At 48.3% G+C, this 24,048-nt stretch overlaps 1 protein-coding gene across 1 annotated transcript in view; it reads right to left on the bottom strand.

Annotated features, from left to right (window-relative positions):
• The window catches only part of CCDC97 (coiled-coil domain containing 97), a 92,029-nt gene that overhangs the window by 51,842 nt on the left and 16,139 nt on the right, over positions 1 to 24,048 (bottom strand). Inside the window, exon 2 of the mRNA XM_086938625.1 lies at positions 22,649 to 23,350. Coding sequence (XP_086794751.1) covers positions 22,649 to 23,350 — 702 coding nt within the window. The remainder of the gene's footprint in view (positions 1 to 22,648; positions 23,351 to 24,048) is intronic.

The following is a 24,048-nucleotide window of genomic DNA, read 5'->3' as shown; positions in this document are numbered from 1 at the left end:
GGACTTCACTGTGGAACATCGACCTGGGCAAGACCACGCCAACGCGGATGGCCTGTCACGCTTTTTCCGCCTCGACGAGGAGAGTCCCCAAGAGGATGGGTGACTCTCCCCGCCTTCAGCTGGGGGGGACGCATGTTGGACAGGCCACATGAAGGGCCCGCTCCCCCTCTGCCCGACCAGGCCCGAGCCCGGTCCCTCCAGTGTTACACACCACCCCTTCACGTTTTCCGTCCCCTCCGGGACCCCAGTCTCGGAACATCTCGACCTCGTGGGCCCGATCCACTCCTGGGCCGCGCGCCCGACCTGGGCGCCATCTTGGACACTGCACCACGAGGCCGCGTGGCCTCCGATCGACCCTAACCCTGGGCCTGGCCAGGTCTCAGACATCCCGGCACCACCATCCACCCAGGAGGTGAGTGGACTACTTGGCAGGTCAATGGGAGAAAGAGGTGTCGATGGCTCTCCCCCGCCAGGTACCGCTCGCCCCCAGCTCCCCCGGGCGCTGGCTCCACCCCCCTGCTGGGTGTCTGGACTCCCTCATCCCGGACCTCCCGACCTCCAAGTGCGAGGGTCCGGACATCAAAGGGCAACAGCCCTATAACTGAGGCAGCTTCAGAGCAGGAAGGCAGTTGTATCCTGGAGTCGAGAGACGCAGAGAAGAACTCATCCTTGACGGACTACTGGCGCTGCCGTAGCCCTGCCTTGCGAACTATCGTCCTGCCTGCTGGCGCTGCCGCAACCTTCTGAAACCTTCATCGTCGTCGGGACCTGCTGGCGTGGCCGCGGACCGTTTGTAACCACCATCTTCATCGGGACCTGCTGGCTCCGCCGCGGACCGTCGCTACCTTCGACCATCTCGGGACCTGCTGGCTCCGCCGCGGCCCGATCATCTAGAACGCCGAGCTCGAGGATTGAGAGCTATCCATCCACCCATTTGGTAACAAGACTGTCCCGCTACCCCTTTTCCCCACCAGAGACTCGAACCGAGGGGACCCCTGAGTCCAGACCTCCTTGTACCATTTAACCGTACTCGAAGAATTGCTGATAAAGTATCGTTCAACCTTATCCTTGTGTGGTGTCCGTCTGTGGGGGGGAAGTTACTTGTCTGTACGATCGCTGGAGACGGCTCTCCCCGGAGACCTCTCCCCTGATACTCGGCCGACCCTCCCGGTCCGTCTAACAAGGTGATTTCTGCTATCGCCAAACTTAAGCACGGCAAGGCTCCAGGACCGGACAGATCTACGTCCCTCTTTTATAAAACATTCTGTGCATTACTGGCCCCACTTCTCACTCGCCTATTTAACTCGTTTGCGACTCCAGGGACCATCCCCCCTGACCTTCTACGGGCCTCTCTCACAGTCATTCCTAAACCAGGGAAAGACCAGACGCAATGCGGTTCCTACAGGCCGATATCTCTCCTAAATGTGGACCTTAAACTTTACACAGGGATCCTCGCGGCCCGATTAGCCACCCACCTACCGGGACTTATAGAACCGGATCAGGCGGGATTCGTTCCGGGGAGACAAATGGAGGACAACACCAAAAGGATCGTCCACCTTATTGAGAAAGCCTCTCGAATTCCCGGAGAAAGAATGATGTTAGCAGTGGACGCCGAAAAGGCGTTCGACTGGGTGCACTGGCCTTATTTAGAACAGGTCCTGCTGAAAGTAGGCATAGGTGAGAAGTTTCGCTCCATGATCCTTAATTGCTATAAACTCCCAACGGCGGTTGTACGGGTGAATGGCTACAACTCACGGAGCTTTGACATCGAGAGAGTCACTAGACAGGTGTGTCCCCTTTCGCCCCTGCTCTTCGCCCTTTATATGGAGCCCTTCGCCCAACGGATACGTACTAATCCGGCAGCGACTGGGATACGGTTTGGAGGCTTCACTCACACCATAAGCCTCTACGCCGACGATATTATATGGTCGTTGGACGAACCCCGGACTGCCCTTCCAGTATGCATTGGGGAACTAGACTCCTTTGCAGCTGTCGCAGGCTTTAAGATGAACATGGGGAAATCGGCGGCGTTGGACGTGTCCCTTGAGCCGGCCACTAGAGCGCATCTGCAGGGCATGTTCCCTATGCTCTGGTCATCAGACCTGGTGCCTTACCTGGGGATCCAGCTGGCCCCCACCTTACCTGCTATGGTGACAGCCAACTACGCTATCCTGGGCAAGAAGATCCGGGAGGAGCTTGGATGGTGGAATCGCAGCACCATCTCCTGGCTGGGCAGAATAGCTGCAGTTAAAATGACGGTCTTACCCCAGATTCTATACCTCTTCCGAGCCTTACTGCTCCAGCCGCCCGATGGGTGGATTCAACAGACGCAGTCAGATCTTGCGCATTTTATTTGGCAAGGCAGGAAGCCCAGAATGAGGAGATCACTCTCGATGCTAGCCCCTGAAGCAGGAGGTCTCGGGATTCCGGATCTCCGCAAGTACTTCCAAGCAGCACAATTGCGCTATCTGGTGGAATGGAATAGGTGGGAATCAGATAAGCACTGGCTCTTTCAGGACCAGGCAGTGGCGGGCCGGCCTTTGCAGGAAGTGCTGTTTCTACGCCAGGCTAACCGACCCGCGAATCTCTATGCCTCCTTCGTCACCAGAGTGCCCTTGCGGGTATGGGACGTGACAAACATCAAGTACAATCTCACCATGTTCCCCTCGCCACTTACACCCATAGTAGACAACCCGGACTTTACTCCGGGCATGGAAAAAGGGGCCTTTACTCACTGGAGGATTCAGAAAAGGGGGTGGTGATGAACAGAGTGTCTGAATTAAGCAGACCACTCTTACCCAGTCCAAAGATCAGGGCTTGATCCATCACAGTTATTTAGCTCACTGCACCATCCCAGCTCAGAACCTGGCTATATGCAAATTAGTCTGTCCCTGGCCCAGTGCATCATGGGAACAGGGCAGACCAAACTACGAAGCCAATTCTTCACCGGAAAGGAGACAAACTTCCGGGGATCGGTTTCTGGCATTTGAGCCGTCGTCGGCCCGGCTTGCTTGAATCCTGATGGTACAGTGAGCAAGGGACTCATGTCTGAGTATACCCTGCCACACCTATAGTGGCCAAAAACGATTCAGAAAAGGGGGTGGTGATGAACAGAGTGTCAATTAAGCAGACCACTCTTACCCAGTCCAAAGATCAGGGCTTGATCCATCACCGTGTTTTAGCTCACTGCACCATCCCAGCTCAGAACCTGGCTATATGCAAATTAGTCTGCCCCCGGAAGCTTGTTTCCTTCCCAGTATAAGAATTGGCTTGGTAGTTTGGTTTGCCCTGTTCCCATCCTGCACTGGGACAGGAACAGACTAATTTGCATGTAGCCAGGTTCTGAGCTGGGATGGTGCAGTGAGCTAAAAATCGGTGATGGATCAAGCCCTGATCTTTGGACTGGGTAAGAGTGGTCTGCTTAATTCAGACACTCGGTTCATCACCACCTCCTTTTCTGAATCATTTTGTCCACCATAAGCGTGGAAGGGTATACTCAGATGTGAGTCCCTTGCTCATTGCACCATCAGGATTCAAGCAAGCCGGGCCGACGACGGCTGAAATGCCAGAAACCGGTCCCCGGTAGCTTGTTTCCTTCCCAGTATAAGAATTGGCTTGGTAGTTTGGTTTGCCCTGTTCCCATCATGCACTGGGACAGGAACAGACTAATTTGCATGTAGCCAGGTTCTGAGCTGGGATGGTAAATGTAAATGTAAATGTACAGGAATTTATATAGCTCAAATCACCAAGCGGTTTCTAAGCGCTTGCTTACGGAACCCATCCTGGTATTCCCCTGTGAGATAACCCCGGCAGGGTATCCGCAAGGTGAAAGCCAGGCATCCCGCCGCGAGGGGCCGTTGTGGAGATTAAGCAAGCTATTGCCCAGAGTCGCAGAGTGTGAACCCGTGAATCGAGTAGGCACCGGAGCGAGAATTGTCGAGTCCATTGACATTTTAGGACTCAAGACCCCGCTGAGCCGGGAACTGAACCCTGGTCCCAGGCTGACCTCTGCTTCCAGGTCTGCCTCCTCTAACCAGTGAGCCACACTTCTCCACAAGTGCAGTGAGCTAAAAAACGGGGATGGATCAAGCCCTAATCTTTGGACTGGGTAAGAGTGGTCTGCTTAATTCAGACACTCTGTTCATCACCACCCCCTTTTCTGAATCTTTTTTACTCACTGGAGAGCGGCCGGATGCCAGGCCCTATGTCATGTATACGACTCGGAGGGTGTCATTCCCTTCCCGCACTTCCGACAGGAATACTCACTCCAAGAGACCGAAAGGCTCCGCTATATGCAGGTACGCCATTTGGCTCTGCACCCACAGGTGCGGGAAGCGGCGGATAGGCAACTCCTCCCTTATGAGAGGTGGCTCATGACTCGCACATCAGATACGAAACTGATCACGGACCTTTATAAACTACTACAACCGCCTTCATCTTACCTCTATAATCCGGGGAGGGAGCGCTGGGAGCGGGAATTGGGCAGGACACTGAGCCATAAAGAATGGGAGCAGATATCATACAGAGCAAGTCACTCAGCATATCATATAGGACTTACTGAAACATTGACTAAAGTCTCCACCTATTGGTATTATACCCCAGAGCGAATACACGAGATGGACTGTAGTAAGGATAGCGCTTGCTGGAGGGGATGCGGACAGGTAGGCACACTGACACGCATTCTATGGGACGGTCCACTCCTAGAATCTTACTGGAAAGAAGTGATAGATGAGATTGACTCCCATTTCGACACCGAACTGCCACGCTTCCCAGCATATATATTGCTAGGCCTCCCGAATGGGTTGGTGTATCCCCTTAAATCCGACAGGGGCAGACAGATAGCTATTGCATTAGGCTCAGCGGTACAGAACATCTTACTACACTGGCGCACTACCACACTTCCCTCTATCACTGGCTGGCTTCACAGATTGTGGCATGTGTTAGGAATGGAGAAACTATCGCTCACTGTGGCGGGGGACATAGAACAATTTGATGACCTTTGGCAGCCATTCCGGTCTCTGCTACTCACCGAATTCAGGGAAATCACCTGCCCGAGATACTTACGCCTATTAAGGCTTACGACGCCCGAAGAGTCCACCTCTTGAATGACCGCTGAGCTGGTTTCTTCTATTTAGGGGAGATCAAGCTAGAGGGCGAGGGATAGACCTGCGCACTGGACAGAAGGGGGTAGGGGTGGGGGGATTAATGAGGCGGGAGTTTTGGGGGGGTGTTCGGGGAGAGGGACTGTTATTTTATTGCAACACTGCATATCTTTAAGGGTTGCTGTGGGGTGGTCTGTAACGTAGATGCCCTTTGGGACAATTAACGCCATGTATGCAACCCTAGCCGCAATGACCTGATATCATATACACTAAAGTAGGTTTTGTCTACGTGTGTTGTTCCAATAAAAACACTTCAAACATAAAATAACATTGTTTATGGATGTTGCGTAAAGCAAACATATTCTCCGCAAAATGTCTGTAATCGACAGTCCCACATCTATTGACAGCAATATTATACTAATTAAACAAACAGATACAATTAATAAAACTAATGGTAAAACAACCACTGAATTTATCGCAAACTGTAAATATTTCAGCAAACAGTTCTAACCCAGAATCAGATGTGGCTGACATCTGCAAAAGGTGTTGAGGCAAACGGATGGAAGGGTGATAAACCCCCCCCCCCCGCCCTATCCCTTCCCCCCCACACTTCTAAAGAGCACACAAGGAATTCTTAGAGTGGAAGAAAAGGAACCTATAAAAGCTGTGCTTATTTTAACAAAGCACATTTGTCAAAGGCTCAGTGAAAACTGGCACAAGCATAAGGCCCCAGCAACAACATAGGTTGTTTATGGGCTGTTACCAGAGCTCTTATCAACGTGAAAGCAGGAGAAATTATACGTGGAACCGAATGACAGTTTGAACCTGTGCCCAAAACTGAAAATGAGAGACACCGGCATCTGCAGCAGGCTTGCTAACCTACTGAGCTACATGCACATTTAACAGACAAAATAAAAAAAAGACTAGCACGCTCAGGTTGCGCAGCCTTCCTAGCCCCGGGCATAGAGTCACGCTCCACGATATAACATGAAATAGGTTAAAGTGTCCCTGAGAAAAATAAGGTCACAGCTGTGCGTCGAAATGCGGCGCAGGGTTATAAATATGTTAAAGGAGATAATGGAATATGTGTATACAGCGTGAGCTACAACCCGGGGGCTTTGGGCACTTTAGTGCATCGAAAACAGGTGAGAGGTGCCACAAAAGACGCTTGAAGATGATTACAATGCTTTGTTATGCTTTGTTTAAAATGTTCAACAGTAATAAGCGTTGTTGTTTTATCCTAGTAACAGGCAACAATAAATGTGAAATAACAAGAATGATGCAAAGTAATCTGCTTGAAGAAATAAGGCGGGGGAGAAGAGGATAAGCACAAAAAGAAAAGGGTGAAAAGTAGCCGGCAGAGGAAAGGCAGCGCTGGGAGAGGGGCTGGGCAACCATGCCAGCATCCCGATTCACGTGCAGATGGTCCTGTTTATGACCTGCGGAGCACGTGAAGCGGATGGTGGCAAATGGACTCAAAGCGGCTGGTCGCTTTGATGTTCTTGGCTTGCTTTGTGGGATGGCGGGGGAGCAGCTTGGGAGGCATTCCATTGAAGTCTGGTGCAAGGCTGATGGGTTTGACGTGCACGCGCGTCTCATGAACTGCACGTAATCCGCACTTGGTCAAGAGCTTGTTTCACCTCCTATATACTTGCTATTAATCCCTGCGCCGGGATATAATAGCGAGACCAAAAAATGTGAGGTGAAACAAGCTCTTGACCAAGTGCGGATTACGTGCAGTTCATGAGACGCGCGAAACTAAAAACGGTGAAACTAAAAAAAATAACAACCACTTATAATTTTAATAGAGGAGAATGGGTACTGGAAGAGATTTAGAAACCATTGTAAGTTCACAAAAATATGATTCTTATTGGTGCAAAAAAAGTATACCATTTGCTTTGAATTATTGCAATCTGAAAAAATAGCATAAACACACAAGGATTACCAAAATATGAAAAGTTGATGAAGAATAGAAAGAAGAACCATTGACAAACTAAAGTATTCACTCAAGCGTACTTCTTTATATGCAGATGTACACATGTGCACGAGAACCAAAGACAGAAGTTGACCGACACATTTGCAGTTGCTGTTGGCAGCAAGGACCCAGAGCCTGCCATATACCGTAGGCTCTCTCTGCGCTGCACCACAGGCCCTGCTCTCTCTGTGATGCACCACAGACCCGAGGGAAGCCAGTCCTCAGATGTGGAGTTGAGCCAATGAACTTTACCACCCACTTGTTGTCCCTATAAGTATCCCGAGGTGGAAAAGAGAAATCAGCTCCCAACACAACTTCATCCAAACTGACATTTGGAGGTGGCAGGAATCCAGGGTGCGCTGGTTGCTCAAAAAATGCCATGAACGTGGTAGCAAGTAACGGAGAGGCTTCCCGTGTAGAAGAGTTCTAGACAACAGGGGTTACTATCACTTTATATTTACATCGGAAGGATGAACGGCCCAGCTGACATTACTTGAATTCAGAATTGTAACTGCAGATCGCATGTAGGTCAGTAGCAGCGTTTAACTTCAGCTCGTTGACCAATCTGGGTATTAAAATTAGCAACACATTGTCAGCTTGTTGAAGTTTTGGCAATTCCGCCATGTATTCCTTATAAGCCACCCCCGTACTATTCACATTTATTAATGTTTTAATTGTGTGCATTTTTTTTCTTTATAGCAGCTCAGGTTGGAAGTGTTTAGAACTGGATAAATAACGCACAGCGCTACAAATTGCGGCCACTTGAGCGTACATTAGGAGCTTTAAGGAGTGGCGCTGATGACCTCCTTCTCTGCTTGCATGTGCTGTTTCTTTTTTGAGCCCTCATAAAAACGAATCTGTGCAATGGATATTGAAGGCCACCCGTTTTTTAGCTTTTAGTGTACCGAGGCTTTTACATTCTGGGGTATATGTTTGATTGAATGATTTCTGCACCCCACGTCATATCAAAGCACATGATGCGTAGACCTCTTTCTGTAGACCGAAAGAGGCACAACACCCAAAATAGTATTCCATAGTCCCATCACCGGCACCAAAGCGCCGGAGCCGGGATTGGTAAATGTGCTCTGCGGTGGGAACTAGCTCTGAAGTTTTATCGTGATTTACTGAGCCAAGAACCCGATGCCAAGATGTGTCACTTGTAGGTCACGGGTTCGGCTATGCAGATTAAAAAATGACGCACTTTTTAAGTGGCCTACGAAAGAATAAAAAATGTATACCAAAATTCTATGCAATAAACATAATCATAGGATAAATATATCATTTATTTTAAACAAAGACGGAGAAAACACCTGCATTTTAAATTCACGTGAAAGTCCGTGTCTGCCAGGCAGCCACATAGTCAGAATCCTGGGAATGGAACACTTGTGATATCACCGGCACTCCGGCACTCCAATGTGATGTCACGAGGTCCATGCTACCTGCAGAGGGGAGTCCTCCTCTCCAGCAGAGACAAAAGGGATGTTGGGGATGAATGTCGACTCGGGCAGGATACGATCTTCTTTCAGGTTCGTTCCAGGATAATTTTTTAGACCAAATAGTTGGATTCTCTTAAGAAATTAAACTAACTCCGCCCATTGCCGCCCGCCCTCCCTTTTAAAGTGAAACACATGGCATCACCCATAAAGGGGTGATGTTGTCACGTTGACAAGTCTCCATTGTGACGCGCCCTTGGTATAGAAGGCTGGTAAACCAGGCAGGTGCAGCAATGCAGTGAAGGATTCCGGACGAAGAGGACCACTACTGGCGGCTGCAGCTGGTGACAGTGAGATGAGAAGCTGCAGGGGCTTAGCAGGCTCCAAACGAGAAGGGGCCAGGGGTGGGAATAAGGTGAGTAAACGACCCAAACTAAAAGTGAACTGAAAATAGAACTTGAAACCAAATTGAAAACTCCCTTAAGGTAGCGTACAGCGAGCCGGGGTCCGGTTGCTCCGCTTTGCTGGCAACAGGAACAAAGCGATAGGGAGGGGGGGTGGTACAAATGGGCGCTAAAGCTGAACAGGCACAAACAAAAGCATAGTCATGCCAATGGACTTAAATAAATAAATACAAATACTCAATGAAAGTCAGTGCTTTCGATTCTGTGACTGTCCACAAAACAAAAATGATCACGTGCCCAGAAAAGGGGGAGGATGAGGGAGGTGGCGAACAAGAACAACTGGAAGGGACAGGAGCAAAGGTGCACAGACAACAGGTAGCGCTTGAAGATAGCAGCAGATCCTAGATATCCATAGAGGGATGGAGAGGGCTGACGGAAGTGAGAAAACAGCGCAGAACCATTCAATGCCATAAAAACAGAGTGCGCAGGACAAATGATAAATAAACCCAACCGTAAATGCACGTGTAGCAGGGGCAGTCACCAGGAAAGTGAAAACACGCCCAAAGGAGTGACAAAGCGCAGTGTTTCACCAATCAAAAGAAAGCAATTTTGAAAGGCACACGAAGTAGCAAATGGAAACTGATGGGCGTTTACCTTAGCCCACAGAGCGATTACAATATGCCTCGCAGAGCAGTGCACGCACATTGCCTCTAGGTTCGACCTAAAAATGGGAACTCCTTGGGGCATGGCCTCGTCTACCTGTTACCGAGTATACTATGAGACCATCCAAAGTGGAATGCGGGATGGATACTGTTGTATGAGGTGGCCAGTCTATGTTATTAGGGGATATATGCAACTAATGCTCTGTCAATCGCTGGCAAGTTTTTAATAGTTAGTATCTATTTGATTTTCTGCATCATTGTTTCTTGTTTCACCTACTGGGGATATGCAGGGCCCTTATCATCTTTAGTTGCATTCTATATCAAGGTGGGTGTTTATCCTACAAACTGCAACTCTTTTTGTCGTCCGCAATGTACAATTTGTTTTAGTTTTTTTGCACGTGATCGGACTGTGTATTGCTGCTATATATCCCGGAATAAAAACAAAGTAAAAAAGAAATATGTGAACTAACTTATGCTGCACAAGAAAGCATACTGTTTTTTCTACCTAAAAATGGTATCAGCAAAAGGTTCGCTCTGCTACCTTCCCATCTTTCAAGAACAAGAGTTGTAAAACAAAACCCATTGTTTACCATAGTTTTTGCATTTTTTTAACTGGTAGTCCATTTTCTATTTCTTTCCTGTTTCAACCTACTTGCAGGTTCGGTGACAACAGGTGTGTAACTTGTGGGTAAACCTGGACAGCTATACATTTCTGAAAACTACACAAAATTCAGAATGTAGCAATTGTCCTATGTAATTTCTGTTGATTACTCAAGATTTTTCAAAAATAAACTAATCATTGAAATAAAAAAACAATGAAAATAAATACAAACAATAGCAACTGGAGCCAAAGCTTCCATCTGTAATTTTCTTTTCCCCAATGGCAGATATACAAAAGTGGTATAAAAACCTTCGGTTTACAGTGAAGTGCGACTTGAAGCAGGCAAGTGGTGTTCCACTACCAGCACAATGGTTTAACCCCTTCGATGCTGATGACGAGCTCAGCTCGTCATCAGCCACGGGGGCGTGTGCGGATGACGAGCTGAGCTCGTCATCCAACGCGGCTTTTCGAAAAAAGCCGCGTAGCGCAAAAATATGCGCCGCAGCGATGAGGTTAAATACTTTGGAGATGGAGGACGAGGAATTGCACACACCTAGTTAGCACAGTGGGACTAAACACGAGTTCAATTAGTCAAATACATGCATAAACTTGGAGTGCGAAATTGGAACATTGTTCAGATATACAAACGTGACATACCATTCATTATGTGTGCCAGACCCTTGTGGTCCTAGGGATATATAGTGTTGTTCATTGTGCAAAAACACAAGATACTCAAAGCTACCAATCAAGATGCAGGTTGTAAAGATGTTTTATTGTGTACAGACAATTCAGTAATTCATATGGTACAACCTGATGAATTAAAAAGGGGAATGATGGAAGCTATGTATTTTTTTAAATGTGCACAGGATACCGAGGGTTTGATTCATAAAGGTAACTTACAATTTGGGAGAATGTTTAATACTTTTCGGGAAAATATCAGAGTGTAAGTTAGTGCAAAAAAAAAAATCATACAAAAAAAGTGTTAAAAACAGCTCTATACATGGCCAACCACTGGTACTGCAACACTCTTCCATACAAAATAATAGGGGTAGGGACTTAAAATACAACCGCACAGGAAATTGTGTTAAATTACATTCTATTATTTAAAATAGTTACAAATATAAACAGTTCTAAACTAATGTTAAAAAATATTAAAATGACAAATAGCTATTATCTAATTCTTAAATATTTTAATAATCTATTTTTTATATATAAAGATTGTAAGAGTTTCCATGAAAAAATTATAGAAAATGAATTCTATATATCACATTTTTAATAACTATTAAGGCAAATAAAAAAAAGGTTAAGACTTTTTTCAACTTCAGACCTATATGTCTTTTAATTAAAGTTTTCATTAAAAATTAATAGTTCTGGAGCATTTTTTAACCTACCTTTAACGTAAATATGTAATGAAATACACTTCACAATACTCAACAAAAATATTTGTAGTATTTATGTTCAAGTTAACCCCTTTGCCGCAGGGGTAATTCCCTCACGGCGCGGGGGGGGGGGGGGGGGGGAGGGGGGTCCGCGGCGCTGCGGTGCTTGTGACGAGCCCAGCTCGTCATGAGTCACAGTGGAGCTGTGCTCATGACGAGCTGGGCTCGTCACGACCCTGCCCACTGATTAATTCTCACGCACAGGCGGGGAATCAATCGCGCATGGGCGAACCGCGGCAGTTATGGCGAGCCCAGCTCGTCATGAACACAGCTCCACTGTGACTCATGACGAGCTGGGTTCATCATGAGTATGGAAGGGGTTAAATACACTTTTTTTATTTTTTCCTACACTATACCATGTGGGAATCCCACCTGGACTGCAGAGTCTCCCTACGGTAAATTATAGGGAAAATTAAAAATATGTATAAAACTCAAAAATAAATATACAAATATTTTTAGAAAAAATACCAATGTAGATTCATTTTACTTATTTACTTCAACTGCAAAACATTAAAAATGCTACAGCACTATTAAATAATTTTGAATTAAAACTTAAATTATAAGAAATGTTACATTAAAATTATTTTTCTGAATTTTAAATGGAAAAGTAAATATGCATGTAAAGAAAAAACATTTTTCAATGTAATTTCTATTCAAAATGATCTGTAAAATTGAAATTAATGGAGTTTTTTTTAAATAAATTGTATTACATTATTTTTTAACTTCAATACAGGTTACTAAATTATTTAATAATGAATATGTACTACTGTTTTTTTTAATATTAACATTTATTTATATTTTTTAACTATTTTAAATAATGTTATTTAAGTCAACATTATTTCTTATCAATTTTTTTATTTGAAGTACCTATTTCCATTATTTTCAGTTAGAGGGTGTTGCAATTCCAGTGGTTGGTCATGTGTAGTGCTGCATCTACTTCTGTTTTTATGGTGTGGCTTGACAGCGAAGCTGTACCCAGCCAATTATGTGAGTATTACCAGAAGCTTTTGTGTGTACTTTAAAAATTATATTTGAAGGACAGTGGTAGGACATGTATCACTGAATGGTTTTTTTTCTACTGTTATTTTCCAAGACCCAAAAAGCTCTTAAATCCTAATATTCAATCCAGACGGTATTCAACATGCACCATTAAATATGTTATCATGCTGCATTAATAGTGGGGTAGTGCAAACACCAATGAAAGACAAATGTGCCCACTAACAATCCTGCTCAATATCTACTGGCTGCTCACGGACCCCCAAGAAAAGGCTTCATATGAGGGAACTTTTTCAAGAATTCCGGGGCAATCTATAGTTACGTGGCTTAATTCAAGTGAATCAGAGCTTTTACCACTAGAATCATAGGGCTTTAAATTACTACTGGAGCCAAAGCTGATCACCAAGTGTACCCCTTTAGCACTGGACCCTCAAGAGACCAACGCTCAGCAGTTCTCAAGAAGTGGGGTGGAGTAGAAACTCAACTTTCCACACTTCAGACTGCAATTGCTGATAAGGCTATGTTACGCCCACTGCTGTTTTGGCAGGGGAGTTGGTCTACCCCAGAGTTACCCTCCTATGTGAGGACTTTAGATGGTTATCTCCCTGGAAAAGCAGACAAAGCTAGGTTGGCTAAAGGATATGAAACTTCTATTAGCGAATATTGGGCTAGAGGAACAGTAGGCAAATAGGGACTTAGCCTCATTCCCCAGTCAAGACCAAATTAAATTGCAATATTGGGGCGGGGTCGACCAGAGAGCGGCTACTAAGTTAAACGGCGGCCAGTTCGGCTCGGATTTTAGAGATTTAAAATCTGTTGTCCTCCTAGAACCCTAACTAGATATTATCCAGACGTCTTCAGACAGGAAACTATAGATGCAGTTTAGGTTCGGCACGCTCACCCTTCGTGTATTCACAACCTCATGGTGCAACACAATGCCGTCAGCACAATTCTGCCCTTTGTGCACTACCACCGCAGAATCTCCAGCGTGCGTTTTATTTGCTTGCCCTGCCTATTTTCGTCCTAGAGCACAGTGGCTTACACCATCATGCAAGCAGCTAGGGACGCGCAACCATAGTGATACCCTATGCATATTCGGATCCGATACCAAACAAGTGATAGTTTGTGCAGTTGTCAAGTTTCTGGGTTGTATGTGGGGCATAAGGAGGAAGCTACTGAATAGTGGAGAATACTGATTATTATTCACTTCATCTGTTTTTAAACTAATCTAACGCATCTGTGGTATAATACCTCGTGATGAATAGATCTAGGCATGAGATGGCCTCTAGGCCACGTAGAGGATTTAGTCAGAAGTCTATGCTTGCTAGAGGTGCTGATGATCAGGCCGAACGAGAGCTGTATAGTATATGAATTATAATGCATGTTTTGATCCCCGGGCTCATAGTGAGAATATGATACTATTAGTTACCTTTTAGCAGATAGAATGATTTGCATTTCACATTTTTTAGATCGTTGTGTATTTTATGTTCTATTTTAATCTTCATAAAATTGTAAAGCAGAAGCAAAATTATACAGGGCACTCCTAGGGTCCTATGTTTAAATCATGTTTGCTGCTGTTACTATTGGACAAGTACTTTAATCTAACAGTTACCATACCTAAAAAACAGAAGGCATTTCTCAGAGGCACTATTGGGACCAGTACAGATGGTAACCGCAGGGACAGTCCATAATGGTAGATTGCATATGTCCATGGCATTGCAAGGGGAATCCGAGAGGGTTTATAGGTGCAGCCTTTGTAATGTGGCTCACTCGCAGTGCTGCTCGCAACTAGATGTTCACTTGTCCCACCCTTCCGGAGCTGAATTGCCTCCGTACCTTTCTGTTCTTGGTGGAGCAGTTTAAATCCAGCACGTGGAGATGGAGTAAAGTCAGTTCTGATCTGTAGGAGCTGCAGGACCAATGTGTTTGCACTTTGCATGACAAGTGCTGGTGTGTGTAAGACAGAAGCAGCGTTGGGATCGCTGTGCTTGTGGTCTCCGTATACCTGCAGCTAGGATTGTTCCCCAATTACAAAACCCGCCATCAAAATGTCCACCTCAGGTCGTAGGTGTGAATGCCTTGGCTGGTACTAGCTTATGTGCCTATGCTGATCTCTCCTTGGTCTGGTAATTCTTTAAAGTAGTAATGGACAACAGGTGCTGGTCTCAGTAACTCAGATGCTTTCTGGAGCTTGACGCTCATAGAGAACTCATGATCATATGAGTTCCACAGCATCAGGTCGCTTCAAGCATCCAGTCGCTCATCATGTGTGAACATGCCTTGGACTTTCAGACATCCCTTTCGGGACAGTGGTACAGTTTCTGCTGGTGTGGCAGCACAACGGCCGCTTTGTGTTGTTTAACCTGAGCAGCTTCGCAGTCTCCTCTACTTCACAGTAGTTTTTTCGGTCAAGGGAATTTTCAGGTCCCTCCTGAGTAATAAATAGTAAGCCGTCTCCAGTGAAGCAGGGAAGACTTGTGGAGTTTTCCCCACATTACTGGTCTCGAGCTTGGCAGGGGAAGTTGGCAATGAATACTCCGACTATGGTTTTGTACGGGATCTCCCAGTCAACATTGTGGGGTGGGGGGGGGTCGCAGCAGGCTTTTGGTTAACATTTTGACACTAGTACCAGAAGTTGCAGTATCATTTTATTTGCGCCGAGAAACCCTTTTTGGGTATCTATTGCGCACTATAAATTTAAAAACGAACTAACAATAGACAAATTTCAGAAAGTCTGTGTGCATTCCAGCAGTTCAGTTCCGTGAATGATTAGAGATAACTCTGCACTTTTGCTATTTCCACAGAGACTTAGAGCCATGGTTTTTGTTACAAGTGTGAGCAGGTAGGCATGGGGGAGCTGAAAGTCTCCTTTTAGGAGCAATACAAAGCAAAAGCATGAAGGTAAGGGAGGCTGCTGTACTTATATACCAGTTAGCCTGGGTGGGTAGTGTGAGAAGTTGGCCTGGCATATGATGTCCACTAGTTCTAGTTGGCACCTTGTACCAGGCTAATCGACCCTTATTGACGGTGGTTGTAAAGTCAAACTTATAGAAAGCTATCCTAGTGGTAGCATGAACCAGCAGTCTTCAGGCTAAGACTTCAGTAGGTGAGTTAAGCAAGTTGTTTTACCATATATAACACAGGCGCGGGTTCCCATTGACTTTCTATGGAGTTCATAAAAGTTACAAAGTTACAGTTTAAGGACACTTCCGGATAGACTAGGATGGAACCCTTTTAGACTTAGACACTAGGAGGGCCAATACCCTCGAGACTACCAGAGAACTCGTGTTACCTCACCCACGGAAGCCGGGTGCATAGGTGTCTTGCGATGTCGGGTTTTGTCGTCGTTTTCTATGGAGAGCTGCAAAGAAGTGCTGCAGGCGACCAGAGGAAAAGTGTCTGGGTAGATCCAAGGGTGAATACAAGATGTGAAGAACCTGAAAGCAGAGGGGACAGAGTCTGGGTCACTAGCCAGTGACCAGGAAGGAACCAGGAAGGAACCAGGCAATGTTGGGTGCTTTAAGGTGAAGAAGGTGAGTTTGTCTCTTCAGCCAGGAGGTCCAGGAGGCATCGACGATGACCAGGAGCTGGATTCGAGCTGTCCCACGATGGATCTAGATGACTGCAGCGTCGGTATCCGGATTGGACCCAACAAGCCTTGGCAACCGCAACCAACGCAGGATGTCGAGATTGGCTCTGTTGCAGACCAGCAAGGTCTGTGGCGCTTCTCCTTTGCAGGGAAGCTGGGGCGAGCCTGGAACAACCAGGATCGCGAGTCAGATGTAAGATGGCGACTTCAGGGGGCTCACTAGCCAACGGGCAAGGAGCCGGGAAGACGCGTCGAGCACAAATGTAAAGGCGGGGCCCACGGGACACTCGCGGAGTGTGGGGGCCTGGGCTTCAGGTCAAATGATGCTTGTGGCTGGGGCTTCTCGTACCCCAATGCACAACTTACTGAGGCTTCAGGAAAGGAGTGCAGTTAGCAAAATGCAGGATGTCCAAGATGTCCGGTCCCACGTCTCTCGTGTCCGCCACTGGTCTCAGCTTTGCTGTGGATGTGGGTCGGTGTCAGAGAAATCTGGAATCCAGTTCTTGAGTCGCAGAGTCTTCGGGTTCCGGCGGGAGCCTTGAAACTGCAGACCGGCAAAGTTGCTGTTGGTGCCCGTTTGAACAGGGTGGTCACTCCTTGACCACAAGAGAGATGTCTTCTGTCTTCTAGTCAGAATAGAATGTCGAAGGTCCAAGAGTTCTGTATCAAAGTTTCGTTCCAGGATAATCTGAAGTCCTGGGGACACCGCTCCTATACTTATACTAAGGATGGGGGCTGGATTACCTGCCTAGGTCCCTCCTATGGGTGGACCTGAGAAGGGGGTGGTTACACCCCTTTCTCTTTGTCCAGTTTTGCGCCAGAGCTGGGGCTGGAGTGCCCCAGCAACTGTTTTGAACCGGGCTATGCATGGAGCACCTTGTGTGCCTCAGGCAGTGTCTAGATGCATTCACTAAATGCAGCCCTCCCTGCCCCAATACACAAAACCCCTGTCTGGGGAGGTGCTGGCACCTCCCTGGACAGGAAACCTATTGTCCAGGCTGCCCTTGCTGGAGTTTCCCCCAGCAACAGGAGGTCAGACTCGTGTCTGTGGCAGCAGCATCCATTTTGTGATGCTGAGGCTCTGTTTAACTTTAACCGGGTAAAGCAGTAACTTACATGTCTTTTCCCTCTAGAAGGGTGGAATGCTACCCCCGCCAACATAATTGCCAGGGGGTAGTATTCCAAAGTGTTTGACACCTTACACAACATGCTTTGATAAAGCCAAACCAGAGTTAGCATTAACCGCGAGGATTATAATGCACTTAAAAGTATATGGCATGGCTATATCATAGAACAGCTATAAGGAGATTGTTCCGAAAGCTGCAGAGGGGCTCAGCTCATGCTGGGGCCCCCTCTCACATAAAACCAAGCACTCTGCCTCCGGGATTGTCAAGGCCTACCATAGGAGTGGCTTATAGGTGTATATGTGTCTATATATAAAAGGTAGATATAGGTATACTATATGTAAGTAAGGGGTGATTACACCACCTTACCCAGGCTGTGTGAACTGACCTGTGGTGTCAGTTTGGAAGGCCATCCAGGGGTGGCATAATACATGCTGCAGCCCCTGGTAGGCCTTGGATGCACCTATGCCCTGGGTACCTATGGTACACTATACAGGGACTCCCAAAGCTGACCCAATACCCAATCTAGTATGTACCTAAAGTACATGAAGTCCCATTTTATAGTGAAAGCAGATAGACTGGGGCCCTGAATAGCAGGGTCCCAGGCCAACTAAGTCGAAAACGAGCAAAACACCAGGAAAAAAGTTGGGGTAACCATATAGTCAGATTCGACCTTCCTACAGGTAGTAGCCTCGCACAAGAATAATCAGCCAGGAAGGGGCAGAGAGAAACCCCCTAGCTTCAGGGGTGATCTCTAAATCATTAACACTGCTCAGTCTGAATGTTTTAAAAGTCCTCCAATCAACATCTGTTGGCCTTGCCTGTGCCGTCCATCCGATTTTCCATCTGGATGGTGTAGCCAATACAAAATGGAACCCAGTGAAGGTAGGGCTACAAGTATCATAGGCTCCATGCACACTTACTTTGTACACTCAAGTAATGCCGATATACACAAAATCCAGATCCTACATAGATGGGTAAACTATTTTAATGATACCAGAGAGGCGGGTAGGCTGCTCTCCCTAGCAGGAGTCAGGTAAAAAGGCCTGGCCTGCTATTGAGGCATGCTACTAGAACCGTTTAACTACAACCACTGTCAGTCATCTACAGGTTTGTTGAGGTGACAGGAGTTACTGTCTTTAAGTGGAAGGCGCACATAGTGTGCCATACCTACCACACAGTCCAAACTCTAGGTCAGACTTCTGACCCTGTTTACCAGGCAGGTCGCTCCCCTCACCACCACGCAGCCCCCTGTGTGACCACTGACCGCTGCTGCATTGCGTCTGCCTGCGTTAAGATTGACTGTGCCCTCCTTCTCTTCTGTACCCACGAGTGAGTGATTCTCCCCCACTGTACCTGTGTATGTTGCTGCCTTGATTGTTCCCCTTTCCTTTGGTGCCCAGATTGTGTCCCTTTTTTTCTTCAGTCATTCCTCGCGTCTCCCCCTCGCCGCCCGTTTCCCGCCGCCGCGTCCCGTAGCTCCGCCCCCATCGCACCCTATTGGCCACCACGTCCCGTAGCTCCGCCCCCCTCGCACCCTACTGGCCGCCCCGCTCCCACCTCCCAGCTGCTCCTCCCTCCCTCTCCCACTCATATGGAGGCCGCGCAGCGGACGCGCGCAGCGGGCGCGCTGCTGGCGCGCCAAAGGCGTGCCAAAGGCACGCCTAAGGCAAGCCCGTCTGCGCCTGGCCCGCGCCCAGCGCCAGGACCCCTGTCTCCCGCAGACACCAGCCCACCCGCCGGACCTACGACGCCACCGAACTCTACGCACTCAACGCCGGCCAAATCCCGGGCTGCTATCGAGCCACCCCGAGACGCACCCACGGACCCTTCTGCTGCCACTCCTGCAAGTTCACCTGCTTCCGGACCTGCACTACACCAGCACCGACCAAGCCGGGCACCAGTAGCAACCACCTGAAGTGCATCCTGCTCAACACCCGCTCCATCCACAGACACGCCGTCGAGCTCTGGAACCTGCTCGACACCACAGCCCCAGACGTCGCCTTTCTCACGGTAACCTGGATGAACGCCTCCTCAGCGCCCGACATCGCCATCGCCATCCCGGACGGCTACAAGATCATCCGGAGGGACCGCGTCAACCAGACAGGAGGAGGCATCGCCATCATCCACAGGAACACCATCGGCATCACGACCAACACCGACGACACCCTCGCACCCGCCGAACACCTGCACTTCCAGATCCACATCAACCCCAAGACCACACTCAGAGGCACCCTCATCTACAGAACCCCAGGACCACGCACACAATTCAGCGAAGACATCGCCGACTTCATCAGCCCGCACGCCCTCCTCTCCACTGACTACATCCTCCTCGGGGACCTCAACTTCCACCTGGAGAACAACAACGACCGCAACACCACCACCCTGCTGGACAACCTCGGTCTCAAGCAGCTGGTGAGCACCCCCACCCACTACGCCGGACACACACTCGACCCTGTGTTCTCATCCAGCAAGGACATCACCTTCAGCCACGCCACCGGACTCCACTGGACGGACCACAGCTGCATCCACCTCAGCTTCAGAAGGACCACGATCCACCACCACCAACAACAGGTGGCACGCAGAAGCTGGAACAAGATTACAGCCGACCAGCTCACTAACTCCCTGAGCATGAACCCTCCCACCAGCGCAACCAACCCAAGCCAGGAGGCCACCAACCTCACAAAGTGGATCAGCAACTGCGCAGACGACCTCGCTCCTCTGAAGACCCCGCCTAGCAGACCCGGCAGCAAGAAAGCCCCATGGTTCACCGACAAACTCAAGGAGATCCAAGAAGAACTGCCGAGCACTCGAGAAAGCCTGGCGCAGAGACCCAACACCGAACAACATGACTGCCCTCAAGCTCGCCACCCGAAAACACCACCAACTGATCCACGCCACCAAAAAAACTGCTTTCAAGGAACGACTGGACAACAACGCACACAACAGCAAGGAACTCTTCAACATCGTTAAAGAGCTCTCCAACCCCAACGCCGGAAACAACGACATCACCCCTTCGCAAGACCTCTGCAACTCCCTCGCCTCCTACTTCCACAACAAGATCGCGGACATACACAACAGCTTCAGCACTCAACCGACGCACGCCACGACTGAACCACCGCCCCCCACCACCACCCTCCGCGCCTGGACCTCGATCAGCACCGAAGACACCATCCGCACGATGAACTCCATCCACTCCGGATCTCCGACCGACCCCTGCCCTCACCACGTCTTCAACAAGGCCGACGCTGTCATCGCACCCCACCTGCGGGACATCATCAACACCTCCTTCAACACCGCTACCTTCCCGAATAGCTGCAAGCACGCCGAACTCAGCGCTCTACTAAAGAAGCCATCAGCCGACCCCACCGACCTCAAGAACTACCGCCCCATCTCGCTGCTCCCGTTTCCTGCAAAAGTCATCGAGAAGACCGTCAACAAGCAGCTGGCCGCCTTCCTCGAGACGAACGGATCCCTCGACCTCTCGCAGTCTGGCTTCCGGGCCAACCACAGCACCGAGACCGCCCTGATCGCAGCCACCGATGACATCCGAGCCCTGCTCGACAACGGAGAAACAGCGGCCCTCATCCTCCTAGACCTCTCCGTGGCCTTCGACACTGTCTGCCACCGTACCCTAGTGCGGCGCCTCAGCAACGTCGGAATCCAGGAGAAGGCACTGGAATGGATCATCTCGTTCCTCGCCGGAAGGACACAGAGAGTCCGCCTCCCCCCGTTCAGATCAGAAGCCACCGAACTGCGGCGTTCCCCAAGGCTCCTCGCTCAGCCCAACCCTCTTCAACGTCTACATGAGCCCCCTCGCAGCCATCGCACGCCAACACAACCTCAACATCATCTCCTACGCCGACGACACCCAGCTGATCCTCTCCCTCACCAACGACCCCGCCACCGCCAGAGCCAACCTACACGAAGGGATGACAGACGTAGCCAAGTGGATGATGAACAGCCGCCTGAAACTGAATTCGGACAAGACGGAAGTCCTCATCCTGGGATCTTCACCCTCTGCCTGGGACGACTCCTGGTGGCCCCCCGCCCTGGGCAACGCACCCAAACCAACAGACCACGCACGCAACCTGGGCTTCATCCTGGACTCCTCCCTCTCCATGACCAGACAAGTCAACGCCGTCTCCTTGTCGTGCTTCAACATCCTGCGCATGCTACGTAAGATCTTCCGGTGGATCCCCACCGAGACCAGGAAGACGGTCACCCAGGCCCTCGTCACCAGCCGTCTGGACTACGGCAACTCCCTCTACGCTGGAACCACCGCCAAACTCCAGAAGAGACTCCAGCGGATTCAGAACGCCTCTGCACGACTCATCCTGGACATCCCCCGACGCAACCACATCTCCGGACACCTGAGAGATCTGCACTGGCTCCCGGTCAACAAGAGAATCACCTTCCGTCTCCTCACCCACACACACAAAGCCCTGCACAACCAAGGCCCAGGATACCTCAACAGCCGCCTCAACTTCTACGCCCCCACACGCCAGCTCCGATCGACCGGCCACGCCCTCGCCTCCGTCCCCCGCATCCGAAGAGCCACCACAGGAGGAAGGTCCTTCTCCTACCTGGCCGCCAAGACTTGGAACTCCCTCCCGACCCACCTCCGCCTGACCCAGGACCACCTTGCCTTAAGGAAGAAGCTCAAGACCTGGCTGTTCGAGCAGTAGCGGACCCCCCCTCCCCTAGCGCCTTGAGACCCTCTGGGTGAGTAGTGCACTATATAAATGCTTTGATTGATTGATACTATGGAAAGGTCTCGGAGCTCACACATTATTGCTGTGTTTGGTGTGCTGGGGTTCAAAAACACTACAATTTCCTATGGGGAATTTGACACAGTGTGCACTCTAACCAGAACAATGCAGTGGTCCTATCCCTGTGCCTACAAATTCACTCTTGCACATGTCAACTACTAAGCATAAGCAGTTGGTCAGCACAGATAGAACAATCTCACAGACATGACAACTGTACACCTTGCAGTCAGCATGTGCGTTTTCCGATCTTTGCATTATGAAACAAAGAAGACTGTTGGCTCACTGCATACATTTATAAATGCAAGCTAGACTAATTATTAGCACTACTACTGGTTTTAAAATGGGTGCCATGAACATAAAAACATCAAAAAAACAAGACATCTGAACTATTCTCTCTCCATTTTTATGAAATTAATTCAGCTTACTAACTTGTTCTTGCACCAACACTCTGGATAACAAGCTGCTGTCAGTGCACATCGGTAAGAGGGCTAAAAATCAAATATAATCTCAACAGGAAAAAAGAAACAAATGATCTGAATATGTTAACATACCTTTGATCAGCTCTTGCAGGGCAGCATACCTCTTGTTACGGACCCGCGTTCGGTGCACCTTCTTTAACGAGGACTTCCTGATCTCCTGACAGTAAAAGTCCACCTCATAGTTACCTGCCAGATGGTTGAAACATTCAAGGTGCTCCTCCTTGAGAGCCTTCCGGAAGCGTTCCAAGAACACCACCGGTTTGGACTTGTACATTTCCAGGAGAATCCCCAGTTTCTGCTCTTGGGTAAAGTCTGGCTCGTCCTTCTGCTGACTGCGAATCTGTAATTTGCTGTTTGCAATCACATATAACATGTTCATCAAGAGGCCTTCTTCTGCCAGCTCTGCACCATCAGCATCATTTGGGCTCTCAGGAGATACATTCTTAGCAACCATGTCTGTTAGGAAGCCAATTTCACCAGAATCTGCATTACTCAGATTCTCAGGACCCACATTTTCAGCAGCATCAATTAGTCTGGTGTCCTTTAATGCCTGCTGAACAGCCGTCATGCGTTCTCGGTCTCCATTTTCACTTTCCAAGTCTACTCCTCCTGCAGATGCAGTTACATGCGGTTGCAAAATTACTTCATCTGGAAGATCGTCCTTTTCAGCCTGTGCAATCTCCTCAGCATCAGGTGGAGGCGGTGAAGGCAAATCACCGTCTATGCTGGTCAACTGAGCCCGGATCACGAGAATCTCATCATCTAGAATGTGATCTGTTGAGTAGGGAGGTCACAGTGGATTAAAGTTACAGAGAAAAACAACCTCAACATATTTTGTACAGTTCCACAACTTTTCACGTCATAAAGTAAGAAACAAAAACCTGTGACTTTTAATACTACTGGACGCATCAAACTTAATTAAAAAAAGGGTACTTTTGATGGTGAAAGAACTTTCTTCCAGCTAAAGCAAGTTTCTAGAATTAAGATCCAGCCATGTTGGAAGATCAATGACATAAGCTTTTTGATGCTGTGAAAGTTCCCCATTATCTTAAATATTGCCTCTAAAGCTTGAACTATACCCCTCCCGAACCCCAGGTGCCAATGAAAAACTCAATAAGACTTTTGGCAAATTAAAACTCCATCGCTCATTAGTGGTGGCCCTCTGCGTATGCTTAAGGGATGACCACGCAAAGGGGATTTAAATCATTTTTAAACTGACACTGAGGTTCAGCTGTTCTGCAGTAAACCTATAACCAGAGACTACTAAAGCAGAGATCTAAAAATTTGGCAAGGCTGCTATACTGTGACAATTGTGTATGGCACCTCAGCCTTATATTGACTTTGACTTGGTGTGCACACACTGTAGTTAAACCAAATATTATAGAAGTTCCACCTTCTTAACTGTCGGTCACAGAGTACTCCCAAGAATAGCCCCTCGGAATAACTAGCCACATGGTCAATGTTGTAATATA

Source organism: Lissotriton vulgaris, chromosome 9 (genome assembly GCF_964263255.1).
Source record: "Lissotriton vulgaris chromosome 9, aLisVul1.2, whole genome shotgun sequence".
NCBI classification, from domain to species: domain Eukaryota; kingdom Metazoa; phylum Chordata; class Amphibia; order Caudata; family Salamandridae; genus Lissotriton; species Lissotriton vulgaris.
The sequence above is the reverse complement of the archived record's forward strand: the minus strand, read 5'-3'. Positions and strand labels throughout refer to the sequence as shown.